Genomic DNA, 17,125 nt, shown 5'->3' on the forward strand with positions numbered 1-17,125 from the left:
ATGTAATAAAAATTCAATCAAACATTAATCCAGATCCGGGGAAAGCCCAATGTAAGGCATCCGGAGAAGCAATAAACTGTATCAGAGAGCTATAAGAATTTAATTTGGGAGGGCTGGAGAGATGGCTCGACGGGTAAAGTGCTTGCTGAGCAAGCCTGAGGATCTGCGTTTGGAGCCCCAGCGGCCACATGAAGGGAGTGGCCGAGCATAGCTGGAACCCCAGTGCTGGGAGATAGAGACAGGCAGAGCTTGCTGGCTAGTGTCACCAAAATGGTGAGCTCTAGGCTCAGAAAGAGACCTCTCAAAAAATTGGATAAGGGGGCCAGTGAGAGTAATAGAAAAGGACTCCTGATGCTAACCTCTGGCACCTGCATGTGTGTATGCACATACACACACACATGCACACACACGGGCACACTCATGTACACACACACATGCACACACACGGGCACACTCATGTACACACACACATGCACGCACGCACACACACATGGGCACACACAGATCAATACTTTTAAGAGCATTACTGTACCGGTTTTGTTTTTAAAACAGTGTTAGAGTGGGTCTGGTGTCGCAAACCTATGATCCTGGCACTTAGGAGGGTAAGAGAACTGAGCGTTCAGCCTCCTGCTTTCCACATGACTGAGTTCTGGCGGGTTCATCCTGTGGCAGCTGCCAGGAACTCTGAGACAGTTTCATCAGTGTTTCTCGGTGGAAATGGGGCTGGTTTGCTACATGGCACTAGACCATTTGTACAGGCACGCATATACAAAGACCTTCGTGAGGTTTCCCACACTCGTTTCTTTAATGTTCTTCTTCAAATTGGTCGATTTTAAGTATGAAATATTGGCACATAAACGAGAAGTGACACCAGAAATGGAAAACTGCTGTGGTGATGCCTTTAACCTCAGCAGGCAGGAAGCAGACTTCTGTGAGTTTGAGGTCAGACAGGGCTACATAATGAGCTTCATCTGTATGTGTGTGCATGCATGCGTGTGTGTGTGTGTGTGTGTGTGTGTGTGTGTGTGTGTGTGTGTGTGTAGTGGGCATTTGGAGAGATGGTTGGAGCACTTGCTGCTCTTGCAGAGGACTGGAGTTCAATTCCCAGCACCCACATCAGGTGGCTCATACCTGCTGTAACTCCAGTCCCAGGGGATTCTATGTCCCTTTTTTTCCCTCTACGGGTGCATACATACATGTGGCATATATACACACTAACACATACCTACATCTTAAAAAGTATTACTATAGTCAAAGGGAGATAAGAATGTATGTTCAAGTTTGCTTATATTTACACAAAGAAACCACAGGAAGCATGGTGGCATACGGCTGTAATTCCAGAACTTGGGAGGCAAAAGCAGGAGGCTAGCCTGGACCACACAGCAAGTTACAAGCCATTATGGGTTATATAGAGAGTCCCTGACTGAAAAAAAACCCTCATCAACCAACCAGAGGAACTATGGGAAGGAAACCAAAAAAGACAAATAGGGAGAAGTCAGTGAGACAGAGAGATGACGGGGCAAGACTTCTCTTACAAAAGCTGCACAGAGCAGGGACGAGTGAAAGGGACGAAAGGGCTGGCTCAGAGACGCTGTGGCACACAACAGAACTCCGGGCACACAGCCAGGGAGTCTGAATGTCGCAGTCCCTTCGGCCTCCATCTGAGAGCCAAATGTCCTCACTAGCCCCGTGCTTCCTGGACACAGAGACATGAGACCTACTGACTGACGCAACACCCTTCCCTCCCCGCACACAGAGCCCGCTAGTGGACTGCTCCAATATCTACCCTCTTCTTTCCCTTCCTAACAGAAGTCCAACTTTGAGGTCATAGCATCTATCCCAGGTGAGTCGTGTAACCATGTTCTGACCAGTGTAATCTTTCCTGTAGTGTAGGGTGCCGAGCAGAGAAAGGGCATTCCAGCAGAATCAGGACGGTTCAAAGAATGAAGAAAGTGATTAGCATAACAAAACCCTTTACAACTAGGTCTGGTCTTTTCCCCTCCTATTCCTCTGGGTATCAGCATTCATAATGCTGGGCCCTCCCTCTGGACACCTACATTAGCTGGACAAGTGTTCACCTCTCCCTCACGTGTCTTAGCCTAGCTGATCACACAGAACAGCATGCTCTAAAGGCCTTTTCTTACTAACATAACGAGCCATTTCTTCTGGGTGGTTAAATATCTAGCTAGAGGACCTCACCCCAGCCTCATTAGCAGTTGTTGGGGACCAATGACAAAGCCACCCATGAATGGGGTTCCTAGGAAGGCCTTGCAAAGAGAGCTGGCTGCTCAGTTTAGAGTTGAGACCTTTTTTTTGTGTTTCCTCCCTTCCAGGAATGCCAAGAGCATGGGAGCTGGGGCACTGGTAGCCATCTTGGAGCCACAGGCTAAGGATGACAGAGCAGGAGAGGACCCCTCATCTTGGATGATGCTGGAGGTGCTACACCAGTGCTGGTATGTCAACTTCTGCTCATGTAGAGAAATGCAAGGGTGCTGGAGACATGGCTCAACAGGCAGGAGGGGACACTGCTTTTGCAGAAGACCTGCTGTCAAGTTTGGTTCCCAATACCCACCCCGGGAGATTCACAGCTGGCTGCAACTCCAGGAGGATCTCATGTCTCTGGTCTTTCCAGATACCCGCCATCCCACGCATAGCTGCCTTCAGACACACCAGAAGAGGGCATCAGATCTCATTACAGATGGTTGTGAGCCACCATGTGGTTGCTGGGATTTGAACTCAGGACCTCTGGAAGAGCAGTCGGTGCTCTTAACCACTGAGCCATCTCTCCAGCCCCTCCTCTTTCCTTTTTAAAAAAATTATTTATTGGGGTTGGGGATTTAGCTCAGCGGTAAAGCCCTTGCCTAGGGAAAGCAAGGCCCTGGGTTCGGTCCCCAGCTCCGAAAAAAAAGAAAAGAAAAAAAAATTATTTATTTTAGTATTATTAATGTTGGGGAGAGGAATGCGGAGGACAGGCATATACCATGTGTGTCTACATGTGTGAAGGTCAGAGGGCAACTTTCAGGAGTCAGTTCTTTTCTTCCACTGTGGATTCCAAGGACTGGACTCAGGTCATTAGGCTTGCACTACGCTTCTACCAGTCATGCAAAGACTGGTAGAGAGGGGAAGAGGGAGGGGGAGGAGGAGAGGGAGAGGTTCAGTTCCCAGCATACATATCATACCCAGCTTACAGCACCTCTTCTAGTTCCAGGAGACCCAGTGTCCTCTTTGGGCCTCTGCCAGTATCAATACTCATGTGTACTTCCCTGGCATGTAAATATATATATGTTTGTATGTATGTACATGTATGTATTTTTCAAGACAGGGTTTCTCTGTACATCCCTGGCTTGTCCTGGAGCTCACTCTGTAGACCAAGCTGACCTTCACCTCAAAATCTGCCTGCCTCTGCCTCCCTAGTGCTGGGATTACACGCGTGCACCACCACTGCCCAGACAATATATATTTTTAAAGAGTTTAAAATTATTTTTTAATCATTTTCTTAATTTTATTTCATGTGTGTTGGTGTGAGGGTGTCAGATCCCTTGGAGCTGGAGTTACTGACAGTTGTGAGCCGCCATGTGGTTGCTGGGAATTGAACCCAGGTCCTTTGGGAGAGCACATAGTGCTCTTAACCGCTGAGCCATCTCTCTAGCCCCCCGAGTTTAAAGTTATTTTTAATTTCATGAGTTCAAGGTCACCCAGGGCTACATAAGACCTTATCTGAAAACATGCAAGCAAGACAAAACAAAGCACCCTGAACGTTATGTCGTCATCTGGCTGCTGCAGACAGCTGGTGCCATTCTCCTCACTGCCACTGTGTTCCAGGCAGTACCGGGCACAGAAATGCTCGGGAAATGCTCTGCGCGTGTTACTGTTGGAGGCCAGGTTAGCGGGCAGCTCTCCGTGGCGGCGTCTGGTTGGGAGGTGAGGAGATGCTGGGGATGTGGAGGTGAAGAGTAGTTTGCCATGCACTTTTACCCTCCATTTCCTAATCGTTCAGTTGAGATTTTTCCATTTGCAATCACAACCGCACAGCTGAGGTCCTCTCGCTGTTGCTGTGGGTGTCCCCAGCAGGGAGTTAAAGGATGGGTGACTGGCCCAAGTTGTCCTGACAGAAAGGATTGTTGCTGTATTCAGTTCTTCAGGGTTTGACCTTTCACCTGTGCGGGTTTGCTTTTTGTTTGTCTTTGTTTTTGAGACAGTCTTACGTCGCCCATACCGGTCCGAACTTGCTACATAGCAGAGGATGACCTTGAGCTTCTGATCTGCCTGCTCCCACCTCTCTGCTCCGATTATAGGTGAGTACCAACACGCTTAGCACCCTGTCCAAAAGCTCTGTCCTAAACCGGGTATGGTGGAACACACCTTTAATCCCAGCACACATGAGGCAGAGGCAGGAAGATCTACCTCAGTGAGTTCCAGGATCGCCAGATCTACAGAGATCCCCTATCTCAATACAGAAGGATTTAGCAGAATGGAAACAAGATTTGTCAGGATTTGTGTGTACTGTCGTGCTATTTATTTATTTAAAGTCTTCGGTTTTTGAGACAGTCTCTCACAAAGCTCAGTCTGGCCTAAAACTCTTTATCTAACCTTCAACTACTGATCCTCTTGCCTCTACTTCTGTGAACTACCACAACTGCTAGTTTTCATTTTGGCTTTTTGACGTAGGAAGACTTGTAGCCCCTGCTGGTCTCCAGTTGACTGGTGGTACTTGTAGCCCCTGCTGGTCTCTAATTGACTGGTATAATTTTAAATTTTTTAAATCTTATTTTTAATGATCCCTTGTAGCCCACCACCCGCCAGAGGTAATGGAAAAGAAAGGACACGAGGGTGTGTGTGGGGTGGGGGTGGGGGAGTGAACCTGTTTAGAAAGGTTCTTCAGAGCAACTCCCATCTGTGCTGTCTGGGAATCTGCAGTTCAGTACACGGCAGCTCGATCCACTTGTAAACACTTCACGGATACGCCAGTAGTCCAGTTTGGTAAAGTCAGCTTAGCAACAGTGGTGACATGACCTAGCAGAGACAGCCAGGCCTCAGCCTTGGCTTGAGTCAGCAGGAGGGACCAACAGGAACACCAGGAGAAGTTCTTGGCTGTGCCTCTCTCAGGGAAGTGAAGGTCAGAGAAGATGAGATACCCACAAGCACTGCTCAACCAGCTGTACCAGCAAGCCAAGCTCTGTCTCCGTCACTTGGGGGAGTCCTATTTATAGTCTCCAAACATCATGTGTTCTCCACATGCCCTGCCTCCTTCAGACGTGTCTTGCCTCAGCACGTGCATCCGGTCAGCCTGAGTCCTTGGAAGCGGCAAGAAACTGCAGTACACTACGAGAAGTTTTTGGTGTGTTTCTCTGCACAGAGTCCCGACAAATGCAGCTCAACTATGCAATGTAAGGCGGACCAATACATGTGTGTTGTTAGCAAAGAATCCTTCAAGTGTCCTTTCACATACTTGCTTTAGCAGAACAACCTTTTTCCTGTGTCTCTTTCAGTGAAACGTTCCTTCTTGAGTTTGCCTTAGCCTTTCATACCTCTGTCCACTTTAACGAAATGTTCCTTCATATGTTTGCCCCAGCAAAACACCATCCAACGCTACTGACTTTCCAAAGAACTCTTAAGCTTCCACCTCAGACTGGAGCTGAGGATGGCCTTGAACTCCTGCCTTCACGTGCTCAGATTACATATGTGAGCCAACATGCTCACAGGACACCCAGCATCAAAAATATGTATCTAAATACATTCATTGATTCCCCTGACCCTCCCTACCCTGCACAAGACTCCCTCAAAGGAGAGCTGGGATGCAGACTTGATGAAGCCTGCTGTTGGTATTCTGCCTAAGCTCCACCCCCACAGCTACCTGGCAGTAGCCAGGTATGCTCCACCCCACAGTTGCCTGGCAACAGCCAGCTGTGCCTGACACTATATAGGGGGCTGCTTGCCCCCTCCTCTTTCTCTTTGTTCTCTTCTCTTCTCTGCTCTTCCCTTCTTCCCTGTCCCTTCTCTCTACTCCCCCCCCCCTTCCCTCCACGTGCTCGTGGCTGGCCTTTCCTCTCCTCTCTTCTTCTCTCATTAAGCCTCTCCACGTGGAACCATGTTGGCTTGGTATGTTCTGTCCAGGCACAAGCCGAGATTTAAACCCCAACATTGGTCCTAACACCTGCTAGCTTAGCTGTAACTCTTGTTTCATGCCTGCCAGCCATCTCATTCATACTGCTGACATAAAAGCAACTTAACTGTAGAAGAAGAACAAATAGTTTGGCTCTGAGCAAGGACAAGTTGGCCATATAATCTGAGGCTTCCCCTTCCTCCTCTTCTTCCCTTTTCCTCTTCCTCCTCCTTCTTAGAAATTCCCCAACTTCAGTCTTCACTCAGGACCCATCAAAATAGAGGTCAGCCTGAACCGTTATGTCTTAACTACTAAAAAAAAAAAAACAAAAAAAAAACAAAAAAACTTGGGGAAAGGCCTACCACCCCACAGGCCTCCCTGTACCCGCTTATCAGATCCTGATGCTTTCTCCCCATAGGTAAACTGGCCCCGGAAAATGTTCAAGGGCTTAGAGTTCCTGGGTCTGAGTGATCAATTAGCCTTGGGATGTGTGTTCAATAAACCAGCCTTGTTTAACTTGAGATCGGTTTCTGAGCAGTTTGTGCGGTAATTTCCAAATCCCAACAGACGTCTGGGCTAAAAATCAAACCCTTCCAACAAACATTTGAGGGACAATAGTATGTGTTAGGCACTAGTCTAGCGACTTAGGAACAACAGAAAACGAGATAAAATGTGTCGGCTTCAGAGTGCTGGCTGACATTCTAGTGGTGGAGACAATGTTGCATACCTCAACCTGTGATGCCCTAGAAGACAGCTTGAAGAGAAAAAGAAACCAAGAGATGAACCAGGGAGAGCAACGTTTCCGCACATCCCTCTCACCCTTCTAAGGCAAAGTAGCAATGATCTACCCCAGCACCTTCACAGCAATAGCTCCCAAGACCCAAAGAGGGACCAAGCCCAGCCCCTCTCAGAGCCACGCCCTATATGCTTGCGCTCACGTGTCGAAGCTCCCAGGCCGGGTGTCCGTGCCCATGCGCCCCGCAGTGTTGGAGCACTGCTGTACTTATGTGTAGCTGTCCTACCCGGGCCAGTCCTGCCCAGTCAGCAGTAGCACTGGAGTCTGGCCGAACCCTGTCCCGCCCGGTGCAATCCGTCCACCTCACGTCAACCCACGGAAGAGCAACACTGCAACACGTGACGGAAAACTGAGGGCGCATGCGTACACGGTATTCCTCGAGCTACCGTGGCTACGCCCCAGTCACGCGGACGGAGAGCGACTGACTACAGCCTTCCCTGTCCTAATCTTCACTATTTGCATAGGCAAGAGTAGGGCGGTGATCTTCTCGAGCCCGGGACAAGTCCAGGGCTCTCTGGCTCCACCCTACCCCTACATCCCGGAGACTGGTACAAGCTTGAATAACCTCCCGGGACTTTAGCAAAAAACTGGTTAAGGTCTTAGCTTCATAAAAGTTAAAAGCTGTGTATCTATGAATAGAGAAAGCACAGGTTAGAGAAACACTGCAAGACTTAATAAGCAGTGCAATGGACAAGCCGTGGCCCCACCCTCCCTCAGCACCGCCTCTTAGCTCCCATTGGCCAATGAGCCTGCCCGGCAGCCTCGCGATTGGCCAGCCGGACTGCCGGCTGCGTCCAATGGGAGGCGGCGCCGGCTTTCCCGCGGCCATTCGCTATTCGAGTGGGTGCTGGCTACAGGCGGCTGTTAAGAAGCGTAACGGACGCTGGTCTCCGACAGCATGATGGCTGCCTTAGCGGCCGGAGGTTACGCGCGGAGTGACACGATAGAAAAGCTGTCCTCTGTCATGGCGGGAGTTCCGGCGCGGAGAAACCAGTCCTCCCCGCCTCCTGCCCCACCGCTCTGCCTCCGGCGGCGGACGCGACTCGCGGCGGCTCCCGAGGACACTGTGCAGAACCGGGTGAGAGGCTGGTCGCCCTGTTTATCCAACTCCAGGCTTCTCTGTGCCTCCTTGGTTCCTCCCATCACTTCTTGTTCCCTCAGGCGGCTTCCCAGGCTCTTCTGGCCCGGAAGCCACGCCCCCTTGGCAAAGGCTCCCTCTACGTTCCTGCTGGCTTCAGAGTTTGGTGCCGCCCATCTTTCTGGCTCCAACCAGAGTTGGCACATTGCTTTATTTTAGTTTTAACTCCCGGGAAATGTTTTGCGTTTACAAATCATCCCTGGTCTCACTTTACTGTTCAGTGACGTAAGTCACTTATTTAATTCCAGTGTTTTGTTTTGTTTTGTTTTTTAAATTGGAACAGGGGACCACAATAACAACAAGGGTGCCATACCCGGGTCTGAGGGAGAGGGTGGGCTGTTGGCTCTTGCCTCCTCTGTGGCGCCTCTGGGTAAGGTGTGCCCTTCCAGGCCCCTATTTTGTGTTACATCCCCCTGGGTCCTTTGTTGTTATTTTTGCGTGTCGTTCCCCACGCCGGCGGTCTCTTCCCAGACAGGGTTTCTTTGTGTAGTTCTGCCTGTCCTGGAATTCATTCTGTAGACCAGGAGGCTTTCCTTGAGCTCAGAGATTTACCTGTCTGTCTCCCAACTGCTGGGATTAAAGGCTGGCCCGGCTCCCCTGGGTCTTTAAGGCTCATTTGCTCAATGTTTCCGGTCTTCCTGACTTTTTCTATTCCTGATTGCTTTCCTGTTCCTTCACTAGAACTGATTTTTATTTTATTTACAGCTTAAAATTATGGAGAATGGGAGTAATTATTTGTAAAAATCTTAGAAACGCTGCCTGGGGAGGAGGGTGTACAGAACAATTCTACAAAATTTGAGTCATAGAAAAAAATTACTTTAGGTAGAAGGAATGCTATTAGTAATTGGGGAGGGAGGTGAGTCAGGGTTTCTCTGTGTAGCGTGGCTGACCTGGAACTGGTTGTATAGACCAGGTTGGCTGAGGTCAACTTTTGAGAGTCCACTGTCCCAGAGTCAGCTTTGTCCCCAAGGGCTTTTGCCTGCTAAGCTGTTGGGTACTCTAGAGGCAGTAGGACCTGGGAGAATAGAGTCATAAATGAGGCTAAAGTCTCATGTGATAGCCAACTTTAGTCTCAGCATCAGACAGTTTGTACTCTGAGGGTTAAGAGGAGTCACATGAGATAAGTGTACAGTCACAAGGATAAGTGACACACATAGCAAAAACATGTTTTTCCATTGAAGCACGAAAAGAAGTAACAATAGTGTAATGAATAATCTGAAGTAGACTCATTCCTATCTGCTACACTTGCAGGGGCACAAAAGCATAATTCAAGAACAATTCAGTTCTGTGTTTTTGAAGAAACAGAGATAGTGAGATTCTTGTCTCAGTTTCTTGCAGTTTTCTCACAAGCTCTCAGAAATCTCATACAAGTTTGTTCTTGGACCATGTCCTGACACTTAGCTACCTCTCTGGCCCCAAAGCAACAGTTTTTTTTTTCCTGTTTTCTTTTAAGGTTTATTTATTCTTACGTGTATGTGTGTTTTACCTACATGTATGTCTGTGTGCCACGAGGGTGCCTGGTGCCTCAGAGTCCTGAAGAGGACCTCTTCTTGGATCCTGTGGAACTGGAGTTGCAGATGACTGTGAGGTCCTTTGGACAAACAACAAGTGCACTTGTTAACTTTCCAACCCGCACTCCCCAGCAACACCTTAAGAGTGGTTCTTTAGTCATTGCCTGGACACACAGGCCTTTGTATAAAATGGAGATGACAGCTGTCCTGTGGAATTGAAGGGAGGCGGAACTGTGACTGTGCCCTTGGCACACAGTGTCCACATAAAGGATGGATCCATGGCAGCTGCTGCTGGCTCTTTTCCCTCTTGGGTGGGTTTTTGGTGCCTCAGGTAACGTAACCCTTCTCCCCAGATTCTGGGTTCTAGGCAAGCCACCCTTGCCCACCAGGTCTCTCTATTATGTAGCTCTGGTTGTTCTGGAACTCTCTACGTAGACCAGGCTGGCCTTGAACACACATGATCCACTTGTCTCTGTCAAGTGCTGGGATTAAAGGCCTGGGCTAGCACACCCAGCCCTAGCTGACCTTCCTGGCCGTACCTTCTGTGTCCTCCCTCTCATGGAGGTCAGCCATACTGGCCTGCTCTCTCTTTACCTAAGGTTGCAAGTTCCTCTCTGACTCCTCGATGAGTCCTTTGCTTGGGTGTGTTTGCTGTACTCTGTGTATCTGGTTTTTTCCTATCCCTCAAGTTTTAGCCTGAATATTGCTGTCCAGAGAGGTGTTCTTGGATCCCAGCCTAAAGACACCCACTTTAATTCTGTCTCAGGGCCCTTACATGTTCCTGAAAGTGCCTGGGAGTTCTTAAACTTTATGTAGGAGAATGCCAGAAGCACATACAGAAAGAGGGTACAGGAAGGTGAAACATAGCCTCTGGACTCAACTGCCCAAACTTAAAATTCTGTTAATTATTCTTTTTTTCTACTTTTTTTTTTTTCTTTTTTTTTTTTTCGGTTGGGGACCAACCAGGGCCTTGCGCTTGCTAGGCAAGCACTCTACCACTGAGCTAAATCCCCAACCCCTGTTAATTATTCTTATTAATTCTGTTCCTTGTAGCAAGTTAGGAACTTTCCTGTGCCTCAGTTACCCTAGCTGTAACACAAGAATAATGATGTAGAATCCCCCACAATATACATCTTATTATAACCCAAACTGCCCTTCAACTTCCACTCCTGCCATTTTCCCGAGTGTTCGAATCACAAATGCGTGACACTTTCCCTGGCCTCTTCACAGGTTACCTGTGAGATTCTGTGGTTTCCGTGTCTTCAGCCTCAGAACAACCCCCGGCAGGCACGTTGCAGGTGCTCTATCAGTGTCAGTCAGCACTGTTGTTCCTGTGCTTTGGGTTACGTCATTTATGCTTCTCATTTGACAAGCACATCCCAGAGATCATCTGGCTTGCAAAAGCTGCACTCTAGAAATGGCTGGTTACACTAAAGCCCAGTAAAACTAAGTAACCGTTGGCTGTGCCAGAATCCTGGCTGTTGCTCCTTCTGGATGGGTGGCTGCTCTGGGGCTCTGTTTGCTCATGTGGAGGGTGACAGTGGTGGTTGTATCTTAGGGCTGCCATGAGTGTTAAGGAGCCCCTTACTCAGAGGCTGAGCACAGTGTCTGATTGTGATAACTTAGTAACATTAGCCCTTACATTCCTGTGTTTGCTGGTCAATTCTGAGGCCAGGGACTGGACACGAGAAGTGTGGTGAGAATTTTGGTTTCTTTAAAAACACAGAAATGTTATAGGAATGGTTGTTTTACTTCTAGGTATGGGATATGGGGATGCTTCAGATTGTGTGCAGCTGCAGGGGCGTGGTTTTTTGTTCTGTTTTGTTTTGTTTTAAGATTTACTTTTTTTTTTTTCGGAGCTGGGGACCAAACCCAGGGCCTTGCGCTTGCTAAGCAAGCGCTCTACCACTGAGCTAAATCCCCAATCCCTGATTTACTTATTTTATATGAGTACACTGTAGCTTTCTTCAGACACACCAGAAGAGGGCATCAGATCCTATTACAGATGGTTGTGAGCCACCATGTGGTTGCTGGGAATTGAACTCAGGACCTCTGGAAAAGCAGTCAGTGCTCTTAACAGCTGAGCCATCTCTCCAGCCCCTGGGCATGGTTTTGGATAGTTTCTGTGAGTGTGTGATATTCTGACTCTGGTCACTTTTCAGAGGATATGTAAATGCTAGAGCCCTGACAGACACAGACGGGGCTGGTTGGCTGGTTGCTGGTTGGATGAAGTTGCCTGCTGCTGGTTATGGTTGGTTGCAGTTTGTCAAGCAGTCCTGAGACAAAAAGAAGAAATTAGATGTCCTGACAGTGAAGATCAAATTTGCCCCAAGGAACTTGACACCTCTAATCAGCAGGAAGTACTCTAACAATGTCTCCCTTTTCCCTAACTTCTTTTTCTCTTCTACCTAGTGTTAGGGAGTTCAAAGGGTGGAAGAAGAGGGATGGAGAGGGGAAAGGTGGAAGGAACATAAAGGAACCCACAAAGTAGATGAAAGGCCGGCGACCAAGAATTGTTTTCTCTACAGTAATTTATTTGAAACCAGTATATTTAACTCTCTCTCTCTCTCTCTCTCTCTCTCTCTCTCTCTCTCTCTCTCTCTCTCTTTTTTTTTGGTTCTTTTTTTCGGAGCTGGGGACCAACCCAGGGCCTTGCGCTTCCTAGGCAAGCGCTCTACCACTGAGCTAAATCCCCAACCCCTCCCAACTCTCTTAGTATGTAGTTTCTTATTTACTGTTTTAGCAACTGTGATGGAGTTCTGGCACATAAATTTTATTGTGAGATTAAAAAAAATCTTTTTGCTGGGCATGGCAGTACAGGCCTTTAATCTGAGCATTCAGGAGGCAGAGGCAGGCCAAGCTCTGTGTATTTGAGGCCAACCTGGTCTACATAGTGAGTTCTAGAGCAGCCAGGACTATACAAATAGACCTTGTCTCAAAATACATTTTCTTTTCTTTTCTTTTTTTAGTGCTGGAACTCAAACCCAAGGCCTTAGACACGCTAGGCAGCATTCTATTATTGGCCTATATCTTCAACCTGTTAAAAAATTATAATGTGACTTGTTTTTGGAAACTCAAGACTGAATTTGATGAGGGAACACTGTCTGCTTTTGCTCAGTGTCGTGTCTGCCCTGTGTAGTACACCAGCCTTACTGTTTTCCAGCAGCAGGACCTTCTGGCTTATCTGTAAATAAATAAATATAAATAAATAAGGGTGACTGCAATGCATATTCTCCACAGATTGTCAGGATTTTAGGTCTCTCATCTACAGCATCCTTTGACACATAGTCAGAGGTCACCTTGTCACCAGCCATTCTCCCTCCTCTGCAGGCCCAGCTTCTTCCTGGCTAGTACTTGTTCCTCTTGCATCGGGCAAGGGAATGCTGCCACAGGTCAAGTGCTAGTTGCTGGTAACCAGCACGAATGACTTCAGAAGCTCAGAGTGTGTGTGGAATGCAGCAAGAATTAAGACTCATGGCTGAGGCAGCTGTGTCATGTCCAGGCTGCTAGAGCAGAGTTTTCTGACAGCCCTTTTCTTTACAGGTGACACTTGAGAAGGTGCTTGGCATCACAGCCCAGAACAGCAGCGGGCTCACCTGTGACCCTGGCACAGGCCATGTGGCCTACTTAGCAGGGTAAGCACATGTGTGGGCTTCAGCGACCGGTCACTGGTTAGGGATTTGGAGATGAAGTCACTGGGACGTCTCTCTGAGCCTTAGTTTTTCCATCTGTAGAAGGCTGCTGTCCCTGAGGGCTGTGGAGGGAACTTCACAGGCCCTCTGTGTCAAGAGTAGTACCCAGCAAGGCAGCGCTTAGAAAGCTTTTTAATCACAAGTGAGGTGGTAGCAGTTATGGGAAACTCAAGTGGCTAAAACCCAAACTTATGTCAAGCTCGTCTGCATGTGCTCTTCTTAGCTCCTCTGCTCTCCCTAGGAATACACTCCATTTGGGTAGTTGAGAGACCTGAAGGAGATACTTGTCTAGCCCAATGCTGCTTGGGCAGTGAAAGAGCTTCTTCACCTCCCCCAACAAGATAGGGCCCAGTAGACTCATAGTAGCAAACAGTATCTATGCATGAGACCTTGGGAAACAGTCTAAGATTGAGGACAGGCTGGGCTCTTAAATCCAGCTGGCATACACTCAACATCTCCACTCCATTTCTGACCTGCTGGGTGGCCTGTGCAAAGAACTTCCCCTTCAGTCCTCTAAATCAGACAAAAATAAATCAGGTAGAAAGTGCCCTGACCTCACCAGGCAGCTGTGAAGATTTAAGACAATTATAGCCATAAGGTCTGTGTAGGCCTAGGGCCTGCCAGAATAGTCCTTAGGAAGGAAGTGCTTGTTTTTGTTTAAGAATATATTAATGTTGACAAGTGCCCAAGATTTCTCAGCATTAATATCTGGAGGAAGGGGAGAGCAGAAAGAGAATCTTCTGCCCAGAAGAAGGCTTATAAAAGCTGGAGATGCAACTCAGTCATAGAATGCTTGCCTAGCATATTTAAGACCGTGGGTTCCACCCTCAGTACCATTAAAACTAAAAGCTTCTTGGCACAGGAGCCAGAGGCAGGAAAGAGTTCAGAGCCAGCCTAGGCTACATGATGAGACAAAAACCAGAACAAAACCAGGGGGAGCCTTGTTGACACATGATTTTTCTTTGGGGAGAGAATTGTCCCTGGTCCCAGTACTTCACCCAAGCCCCCAGTTTAGACTCACTTCCTTCTTTTCCCCAGCTGTGTGGTGGTGGTCTTGAACCCCAAGGAGAACAAGCAGCAACATATATTTAACACTACCAGGTAGGCTGGGACTGGGCATGGGCCAGGGTTGGGGGACCAGGGTGCTGGCCCAAATCCCCTTTCCTCTCCACAGAGCCTGGAGGTGTTTGTGGGTTCATTCCCTCAGCCATGTTCATAGGACCTGCTTTGTGCTAAGTACTGTTCCAGGAGTTGGTGACCTAGAAGTGAACAGAGACAAGGATCTGCCCTCTAGAGCTCTAGACAGCATGGGAGACAGACCATGAGCCCACCAGCAGATTACTAGCTGATTAGGAGAGGAAAATGCCTGCAGGGCTGTTAGGAAAGAGAATGGGGACGGCTATATCAGAAGGCCTCCCTGAGTTTGAGCCCAAACAGAAGTAATGATAGCCATGTACATGCAAGGGCAGATGCGCAGCAGAGGTGAAGGGTCAAGTAACAGCAGAGTAGCCATGGGCCCAAGTGCAGGGGAGCAAGAAGGGGAAGGGACTCTTCCCCACCCCGGGGGACAGAACAGGGCCTTGCCTTCCTAGGCAAGCGCTCACTGCTGAGCTAAATCCCCAACCCCGGAAGGGACTCTTTTTTTTTTTTTTTTTTTTTTTGGTTCTTTTTTTTCCGGAGCTGGGGACCGAACCCAGGGCCTTGCGCTTCCTAGGCAAGCGCTCTACCACTGAGCTAAATCCCCAACCCCGGAAGGGACTCTTAACAGAAGCTGTAGCACCCCTTGCATCTTAGAGAGGCGCTGGATGTCATATGGACATAAAGAGAAGTCACCGGATGCATACACAGGCAGGGAGGGTGGTAAATCATCTGTGGGCTGGTCAGGCTCACACAGAAGCACATGAACTTGTAAGTCCAGCACTTAGGGTGCTGAGGCAGGAGGATTGTGAAGTGAGGCCTGAGCTACATAATAAGATCCTGTCTAAGAAAACAAACAAAGGTGTGTAAAAACTGGATTGAAATGGAGGGGCTGGGGTTGGGATTTAGCTCAGTGGTAGAGCGCTGCCTAGGAAGCGCAAGGCCCTGGGTTCGGTCCCCAGCTCTGGAAAAAAGAACCAAAAAAAAAAAAAAAAGAAATGGAGGGGCTAAAGCTAGACAGTCTGGGCGTGGGCTTGCTTCCGAAGGCATGCCAGCTAAGTCGGCCCATGTTCAGGCGAGGTAAGAGGATCAGAGACTGGCTGGACAGATAGCCCAGTGGGTAAAGTCCTTGTTACGCAAGCATGAGGATCTAAATCCAGTCCCCAGGACCCATATATAGCTAGGGATGGTGACATGGGCTTATATTCCCAGTGTTAGAAAGGTAGAGAGACGGGGATCCCTGGTGCTCATTGGCCAGCTGGTCTAGCCTAACTGGTGAGCCCTAGGTCCTAGCAAGGGACCCTGTCTCAGGAAAATAAGGCAGATAGCTCCTGAGGAGCCACACTGAAGACTGACCTTCGGCCTCCCTGTGCATTAATGCGCACTCGGTATTAGAAACATTTCAGTTGTTGGGGTTTCTAGAACACTGCATGAGGTATATCTGTGCCCTGTCTACAAGGGTCCACCCATGAGCACCTCTCCTCTAGTTAGGCTAAGCCTGTACTATTTCCTGCGCTTGAGTTTCAGGGCTGTGTTACAGGTGGGTAAGGTCCTGGAGAGCTCACTCCACACTGGGGGGAAGGAAGCAGAACCTTGATTCTGGGTCTACAGTGTTTGGATTTGGTATTGAGGGAGGAGGAGACATTCCCTGAGTGCCATGCTGGGCACATAGGCTACAGTGGCTGTGTAGGAGCTGACGCCTCTCCAAGCCTTGGGGACCAGGAGTGGGTAGAACGACAAGAGCACAGTGCTTGGTGGAACCAGTGACGACCCCTTTGCTTGTCCCCAGGAAGTCCCTGAGTGCTCTGGCCTTCTCCCCAGATGGGAAGTACATAGTGACAGGAGAGGTGAGTCTTGACTGAGCAGGTGGGAAAGGAAGGTCTGGGAGCCATTCCTTCTACTTCCTGCAGGCCCGGGAATCCCTGAATTGGCTCCTGGTTTTAGAAAAGCCCTGTGGTGAATAGGGGAGTGGCTTTTGGGAACAACTTACAGCAGTGCCAGCTTCAGCTTAAACAGCCCCTCTAGCCCTATGTTAGTTGGGGGTTTACTGCTGTGAACAGACACCACGACCAAGGCAGCTCTTAGAAGGACAACATTTAATTGGGGCTGGCTTACAGTTTCAGAGGTTCTGTCCATTATCATCAAGGTGGGAGCATGGCAGAGTCCAGGCAGGCATGGTGCAGGAGGAGCTGAGAGTTCTACATCTTCATCTGAAGGCCACTAGGAGAAGACTGGCTTCTGGGCAGCTAGGATGAGGATCTCTAGCCCACACCCACAGTGACACACCTACTCCAGCAGGCCACACCGCCTAACAGTGCCACTCCTGGCCCAAGCGTGTACAAAGCATCACACTCTGCCTTGCACATAGTTCAGCAATAGTAATGGCCTCACTCCCTCTCTGTCCCCCAGAATGGGCACCGGCCAGCTGTGCGCATCTGGGATGTGGAAGAGAAGACTCAGGTGGCAGAGATGCTGGGCCACAAGTATGGTGTGGCCTGTGTGGCCTTCTCACCCAATATGAAGCACATCGTGTCCATGGGCTACCAACATGACATGGTCCTCAATGTTTGGGACTGGAAGGTGAGCACCCAGTGGGCATGTGGGTTATGGGTAGGCAGGGAGTCACCAGCACCCTAAATCTTGGGCATTAGGGAGCACCTACCAGCCTATTGCCTGCTGTTGCACCGTGCTCACGGTGAGGCCTCTGTCCCTGAGGTCACCTGGTGGCAAGGTAGAGTTTGGGCCATC

The 17,125-nt window shown here is 48.9% G+C and overlaps 1 protein-coding gene across 3 annotated transcripts in view; it reads left to right on the forward strand.

Annotated features, from left to right (window-relative positions):
• The first annotated feature begins 7,751 nt into the window (after positions 1 to 7,751).
• The window catches only part of Wdr62 (WD repeat domain 62), a 38,955-nt gene continuing 29,581 nt past the window's right edge, over positions 7,752 to 17,125 (forward strand). For all 3 annotated transcript variants that reach the window (XM_032893955.1, XM_032893956.1, XM_032893954.1), the window contains exons 1-5: positions 7,752 to 7,977; positions 13,092 to 13,183; positions 14,279 to 14,341; positions 16,167 to 16,224; positions 16,787 to 16,957. In XM_032893955.1, the coding sequence (XP_032749846.1) occupies positions 7,798 to 7,977; positions 13,092 to 13,183; positions 14,279 to 14,341; positions 16,167 to 16,224; positions 16,787 to 16,957 (564 nt within the window). In that variant the 5' untranslated portion in view covers positions 7,752 to 7,797. The remainder of the gene's footprint in view (positions 7,978 to 13,091; positions 13,184 to 14,278; positions 14,342 to 16,166; positions 16,225 to 16,786; positions 16,958 to 17,125) is intronic.

This window comes from Rattus rattus, chromosome 2 (assembly GCF_011064425.1).
Source record: "Rattus rattus isolate New Zealand chromosome 2, Rrattus_CSIRO_v1, whole genome shotgun sequence".
Lineage (NCBI taxonomy): Eukaryota > Metazoa > Chordata > Mammalia > Rodentia > Muridae > Rattus > Rattus rattus.